We start from the raw sequence: 7,642 nt of genomic DNA, 5'->3' as shown, positions 1-7,642 counted from the left end.
AGAGAGTTCAGAGAGAACCGTGACTAGCCCAAGGGCTCACAGCGGGCTGCATGTGGAGGAGTGGGGAATCAAACCTGGTTCTCCAGATTGGGGTCCGCCGCCCTTAACCACTACACCAAGGTGGCCTGCAATGCCAGTTAAGTTGTATGTTGTACACAAATTCGCAGTTGTGTTGTGAAAAACGTTTTGCCATGGTGAGCCGTCATGCCAACCAGAGGATTCTGCACATTTATAAAGACATCATACAAGGAAGGGGGAGGAAGCATGTGCATTATCAGCACTCAGAAAGAATGCTAAGATTATACATCAGCAGCACTGTGGATTTGTTTCTTTCTCTGAGAACCCCTTAGAGGGAGGGTCTACTATCACAGCTCTCTTCATTAGTGGTCACGCCAACATGTAGTTTGGGCATCATTAGCCATCTCTGAAATCACTGGCAAAGAAAGGCCATTCTTCATCTTACTATGTAACTACAACACCTTTCACAAGGCATACGCGAGATGAAGATTGCAGGCCTGTAATACTACTAGACAGCTAATTCCTGAGGCAGGCAGTCTGAAGCACTCAAATAAGGCAGCTCAGAGATTTCAGCCTGGCTGTTCATTTTCAAATTCATTCTTAAACAGCAGGGGGAAAAAAAGTAGTGAATGAGCATCTCCTAAACACATTGTAAAACCCATGCATCTAAATTCTTCTGAGCTATAGTGCCCTCTGTTGGAACACACAATGACAAAAGAATAGGAAGCTGCTCCTGCATCGCAAAAATAAACATTGAGATGCCAGCTCATGAAAATGAGACAACCCTTGCAGCAAATGCATCCCTATCAACCATCTAAAAGATGTCCCCCCACCCCTCACCTGGATACTTTTGACTATTGTCATATATCCAAGCCAAGTTTCACTTTTTATCTTCAAGGTAAAGTAAAAAAAATAAATAAATGGTTTTTCTGATGACCTTGCTAGGCAACATAAAATTCGAACAGAATATGCTGCTTCTGTCATCTGTGCACAAATAGGCAAAAACATATGGCTTACGTGACGCAGCCATATTTTTGCAGTACAGCGTTACCATAGAGAAGGTGTTACACTGGGAAATTTTAACGTGAATGCCTGAGTTGCAAGTGGGCATTTGGCCTTCAGTTGTAAAATCATAAGAAATTAGGGATATATAGTGCATGAGATATTGCTAGGAGATCAGTCTGCCAAGGTATCCTTATCGAGTCTGATTCACTCACACCAGTGGATACCCCAGCTATCCCTCTGGGAATTCCCATTAGCAGAAACACTTTAAGAACCTTTGAAAAAAGCAACCAACATGCTACACAGGTTTTTTTTTTTTGCAAGCAAATATCCGGACTAAAGCAGGCTGTGCGTAAAGCTGTAGGCACCAAATGTGATTTGATTGTAATAAGGCTGAAACCAGTTTTAAATGCTTTATGATTTGGTACTGTTGTCCCCCACCCTTCCCACCTCACCCCACCCACTCCCCATGCTTACCTTTTCACAGAACCGAGCACACTGCTAGCACAAAACACAGGCTAAATAGCAGTAGCGGATAACAGTGGTATATTCCTAGCAGCAAAATGAACAAACTGTTTTTTGAGGCAAGCAAACATCTGTAGAAAGGACTACCTGGAGATGAAATATTTGCAAAAAGGTGAAAGTTCATAATAAGGCATCTGTGATTTTCTTTGGCTGGGATTCACAAACTAGGAACAACACGGAAGACGTCCAAACTGTACATATTATAAGGCTTGATTTTTATCTCAGGCTTCTGCTGACATGTAATAACCACTTGAGCCTTGCTTTCATGGCTTATATTGCTGCGAGAAACCCCTGACAAAATAAAGCTTTCTATTGTACAGTAGGGTGCAGTTTATTTTTTTCAGTATATCATGTACCATATTTTATTTAGATACACAGACCATCTGTACTTGTAGAAGAACTTTTAATAACGTAATTCTAATATCACAGTAGTGCAGTAATACAATGTTACAAACAATATGTTTTGCTAGCAATGAGCTTTCTAAAGTGACATCTACAAGAATGTGACAAAAGCATAACAATCAGGATTTCCATATTATGATTTATTACTCCCACAATGAAAATTTCAGGTTCTGTTCTCAGTAATATTTTACTTTCACTGAGTTCCTTAAAAAACAACACCTCACACAATTTTCAGCTTCAACATCCTTTAGCTGACTATATAACTCTCTGTGTTTCATATGACGTACAGCTTTGCTTCTTATAACCCAGAACACTGTATTACGTATGTTTAAATGTGAAAACTAAGTAAAGCAAATAAAAATAAAAGACATAATCACTGCTGATTAGGGAGAAATTGGAAAGAATCAGAACTGGGAAGAATTATACTTCTAATTCTGGCAAAAGGTATTTGTAACTCAGCTGCATAGTTGTATAAAAAATATTTATGTTGACATTAAACTACTTTATCGGCATCTATTTCCCCCCCTGCCTACATCCAGCAATGCTAATAGAGACAAAATATTTTTATTCATATCTGTTAAGCCATCTACAGTGATCCGAAAAGAAAAGCTGTGAATAGGCAATTCAATAGCTGCTTCCTTTGAATGGATTTTCAGTGTGTTTCATTAACAACTGTTTACGTAAAACATCATTTCAACAGTTCAAACATCAAAGAAAACAGGAGAATCTTGGGCACCGAGCCTGGCAGAGGGACAAGCTTTTCAATCTGGACAAATACACATCCAGGCAGGAACGGGGGGGGGGGGGAGGTGTGTGTGCGTGTCGAAGCTTATGCATTTAATTTTGCTCTCCAAACACATGCAAAAAGGCTTCGGATTCCCGGCTGTCCCCTCTGCGAGCCAGATGCTTCCTTAGAGGGGCAGTTGCATCTAACATTTGCCATGCCCCTCCCACTCCCTTATCCTTGCTTTAATGGACATTAAAAATAGAACAAAACAGCACTGGAGACGGGGAACAAAATACATGCACAACAGGCACAGTCCGCTGTACTCATTCTGCTGTAAAATGTAAAAACAAGAAAGGGCATACGAGCTGGATCCCTTAGGACACATTCAGCTTTTTTAATATAGTAGTGCCACCACACATTTCGCTTCGGATGTTGTATTATATTTATATGTCACTCAAATATTTACCATTTTCTTGAATTCTGCTGTGTGCTCTGAAAGCTTGTTATAAGCCAAGTATCTTTGGTTATGTGTTTTGGCTGTATAACAGCTGTGCCTGAACTGCATCAATATGCTAACTTTTCCTTCTGAAGCTTCTCGTATGACAAAAGCCACTCTTTCAGATGACTTCCTCCTGTGTAGTTGCCAGCCTGCCCACTGCTGCAAATCACTCTGTGGCACGGTATTATAATCGGGACCTGCAAAAGACACAAAGCGCACAAAGGAAAATAAGGATTGTGGAAATCTTTACCTCCCCCCCATCCATATTTCTAAATGCCTTCTTTGTGGTCAACCCTTATCACTATCTTATTAGCATAAATCTTATCCAGCAGTGTTTCTCAATGGAGTAAACAGACAGAGCTCTTCACAAGTAACATGCAATGCTTATCTGTATGTATGTAAGTATTGCATTCCCACTCAGGCAGGGGGAAAAAATAAAGAATAATCAGCCTGATCTGGTGACTTTTTGTGCTCGAAGGTGATCAAATCCACCAGGTTCCAATCCTTCCTCAATGACATCCATGGAAGAGCCAGATATACAAACACGTCCATTTTAGTACCCTCCTGTTGCAGTGGCTATATATATATATATAATTCTGGAATTCTTGGGCCCCACGACCAGAGTAAGGGTTTAAACTGTGCACAGTTCTTCCTTTATGGAAAGCTACCATATAAAGTAGCTATGGGAGCTATTGCAATTTTTCTTCAGGGTAATAGCCCAATGCGAAAGAGAAGGTGGCATGGTATATATACGCCTGATCTCATCAGATCTCAGAAGCTAAGTAGGGTGGATACTTGGATGAGAGACCACCAGGGAAGACTCTGCAGATTAAGACAATGGCAAACTTCCTCTGCTTCTCGTTTGCCTTGAAAGCCTCTTTCTGGGTTGCCGTAAGTTGGCTGCAACTTGACGAGATACATGTACATAATAATCCAAGGCGTTTTCGTGCCCACATCTATGGATCCTTTTCCATTCTTGTTTACTACTATGAACACTGCTGCTCGTTCAACATTACTCAACTTCCTTTCTCCTTGGAATTCCATGATGCCGCACTGTTTTGGTTCCTTTCTTTGTTCAGTCCTCTGCTGTGCTTTTGATAGATCTTTCTCTTCCACCTCAGAAAAATGGTTGAACAAGGCTCTTCCTTCACCCTATTTTCCCCACATCTTATATGTCTAAAGTTTTCTCTGGTCTTTTCTCCTAGGATGTCTTACCATCACCATCATAAATTGAATGTGGGGCAAAGGAATCTCCTCACTTTGCTTCTAAACCCCTTCCCTCTCCTCTTTCCAAGTCCTCTAGACATATGATACATACCTGGTTTGCATGGTCAGAGGATCCAAGCACCTTGTCTTTCTAAATAGCAACTGTGAAGGGCCCTGATTTAGATCAGGAATTCAGTGTGGGAGGAAGGGAAGTCCACATTTTACCCCCCCCCCCCCGCAATTTCTCGACCTGACGTGGCCCCATGGAGTTATTTGACTGACTGGGAAGAACACACAGAGAACCCGTATATTTCTCCCAACAGAGCATGGAGCAGCTGCTCAGGGCCATTTCAGGTTGAGAAAAATGTCACTGGAGTAATAGGTTAACCCCTGCTATCCCCCCACATGCTGTGGTCCTGATCTGAATCAGGGCCCCATAAATCTACTGTTTAGAAAAACAAATCTTTTGGGAAGGCCAACTACAGAATGACTAGCATCATATGTAGCTTGGGCCTTACTGTTGTTGACATATTTTATTTGTATCCCCCAGAAACACGATGTTGATGCCTTTTAAATACCTTTTCTGCCTGCCCCTACTTTGGTGCTTTTCACTTTGGAACGCCCCTCAGAGTATGCCGCTGTAAGCACCTGTGTCTATGACCGGATAATCTCTTGCCTAGCTTACTGTTGACTTTTTCACCCTGCCAACCTGTCCACTTTTGTGAACAGAGAATACTGATGTCATATCCCTGTCCCCTGTATTGATACTGTCATCCTTCTAAGTGTTTGAATGGCTTTCTTGCCATTCTTCTAGATTTCACTGCCCAGCCCCAATGCCATCTCGCCTCATTTTTAATCACACCTTTATGTCCTCAGGCCAAGCTCATTTGCTGACAAACTCTCCGGCTCTCTTCTCCTAATCTCACTTCCAAGTGCTGCTTTATGCTTGAAACAGCGCCATTTCTGTCTGCTGCCTCATCCTACTATAAATTCCTTGCGAAAACCTATTTTGGATGCAAAGACTTGTCCCTCTCAGTAGTGTCTGTTGTAAATTAAGCCTTCCCCTAACTACCATTGTTACTACTTCTTCGCCAGCCTCTGTCCTTCTCTCTTATCCTGACCATGTACTTACTGTAAATCTACTGAGCAGGGATCACATTATTACTGGCAGAAACTAGCCCTGGCTGGTGCTAAATAAAAGGTAAACATGATATTTTAAATGTTCATATATTTAAAACATCATGCTTACTATTTATTTATCACTATATATTATATGTTAATAACAAGCTATATAGTTATACCACACCTTTAAGTCGTAATTAATTATGTTAACAACAAGGAACCCTGACCTGGATGGCCCAGGCTAGCCAGATTCTGGAAACTAAGTTGGGTCAGCACTGGTTAGTACTTGGATGAGAAACCACCAAGGAAGCCCAGGGTTGCTACACAGAGGCAGGCAATGGCAAACCACCTCTTTTCATCACTTGCCTTGAAAACCCTATGAGGTTGCCATAAGTTGGCTATGACTTGAAGGCACTTCCCACTCCTAACACAGAGGAATGCATATCCCACTAGCATTAGAGGGTGGCTGTTGATACCCATCTGATAGATATAACCCCCCTCCCCCGATTTCTAAATCTGATCTTAAGACGTAAAGGTACTTATATTTTTCCTGCTGCACAGACCTAATAGCAGCTTTGGGGTATGCATGTAAGACTGCAATCAGGGAATCAGTACTTGAAGAAACGGTCTTCTCCCAGCACTTCCCCAGTCAAAGAAGCAGATCTCCCTGTAGTGGTTAGGAGCAGTGGACTCTAACCTGGAGAACCGGGTTTGATTCCCCACTCCTCCACATGAGTGGTGGATTCTAACCTGGAGAACCAGGTTGGTTTCCCCACTCCTCCATATGAAGCCTGCTGGGTGACCTGGGCTAGTTACAGTTCTCTCCAAACTGTCTCAGCCCCACCTGCCTCACTAGGTTTCTGTTGTGGGGAGAGGAAGGGAAGGAGATTGTAAGGCGGTTTGATTCTCCTTAAAATGTAGAGCAAGTCAACATATAAGAACCAACTCTTCTTTTCCTTCTTCTTCACATTTTTTTTTTGTCATGGCAAGATTTGGACATGCGTACATCGTTTATTTTTATTTTAAATATCAAGCTCAATTTAACAGTAACAACAAGAAAAGGAAAGGAAACCAGAAGACTAGTACTTATTTGGGGGCATATAAAAACCAACTCTTCTTCTTCCTCTGAAGTTAAAACAAGCATTCTCCGCAAGCATTTATATATGAGAGGAGTATGCTTCTCATTCTACTTCTATTAATTCATACAGAATGCTGAATTACTCAGGGACTGTTTGCACACACCTCTGAGGAATAGGAGCCTGATAATTAGTAGAAGTGCCAGTTATTCAGGTCTTCTGATCTGAAGGGTCATATTTTTACTGGACTGTCCATGAGCACAGGAGGCACCCATATGATCCAAGCCAACTCATGTGATCTGTCCTTTTAAACATTATCAATGGTATGCAGCATCTCACCACAGATTTAAATTTCAGATCCAAATAGAAAGGCAAAGACATTTGGGATGGGGAAATCACAGCAGTGTTCAAAGGACTACTGTTGAATATTATCTCAGGATTAAACTGGAAAAAAAGAGGATTAACGGCACTTCATCAAAAAAAAAGTAACAACCAAATATGTAGGTGTTTTTGAGGAATAATACCCATGGTCCTAAACACAAAGGAAGGCTATAGCTGTATGAGCAGTACTAGATTGACAGATAGACAGACAGACAGACAAACAGATAGATAGATAGATAGATAGATAGATAGATAGATAGATAGATAGATAGACAGAAAGATAGACAGACAGACAGACAGACAGAACTCCCCCTTCCCTTCCCAGATGATGGCCCTGCACAAAGAATTAATTTTGCATTGGGAACGAGGCATGCTTTAAAGACAATGGGTAAACTGATTCTCAGTGATTGATAATGGGTTATGAATCTCACCCCCCAGTTGAACAGCCAAAATGTAGCTTGGCCATTTAGGCAATGACTTAAGTTCCATTATATCAATTTTTGTCCATGAAATGGTAAATTCAGGAAATTCTGAGTGTTGGTTACAAAAACTCAATGCCCATGACATAATATTTGCAGGCTGAGAACCAATGGCATCAGAACTGTCTCTTTTACAAAAGCCATCTGCCCCACTATAAACAGCAAAATGAGAGAAGCGATAGTGTAATTTAAAGATGAAAAGGTC

The 7,642-nt window shown here is 41.3% G+C and overlaps 1 protein-coding gene across 1 annotated transcript in view; it reads right to left on the bottom strand.

The window, feature by feature from the left end:
• Positions 1–2,759: 2,759 nt before the first annotated feature.
• MGMT (O-6-methylguanine-DNA methyltransferase) overlaps positions 2,760–7,642 on the bottom strand; it is an 85,758-nt gene continuing 80,875 nt past the window's right edge. The window contains exon 4 of the mRNA XM_056849720.1: positions 2,760–3,370. Coding sequence (XP_056705698.1) covers positions 3,239–3,370 — 132 coding nt within the window. The 3' untranslated portion in view covers positions 2,760–3,238. The remainder of the gene's footprint in view (positions 3,371–7,642) is intronic.

This window comes from Euleptes europaea, chromosome 5, assembly GCF_029931775.1.
Source record: "Euleptes europaea isolate rEulEur1 chromosome 5, rEulEur1.hap1, whole genome shotgun sequence".
NCBI lineage: Eukaryota > Metazoa > Chordata > Lepidosauria > Squamata > Sphaerodactylidae > Euleptes > Euleptes europaea.
Note: the sequence above shows the minus strand (reverse complement) of the source record. Positions and strands in the feature narration are given on the sequence as shown.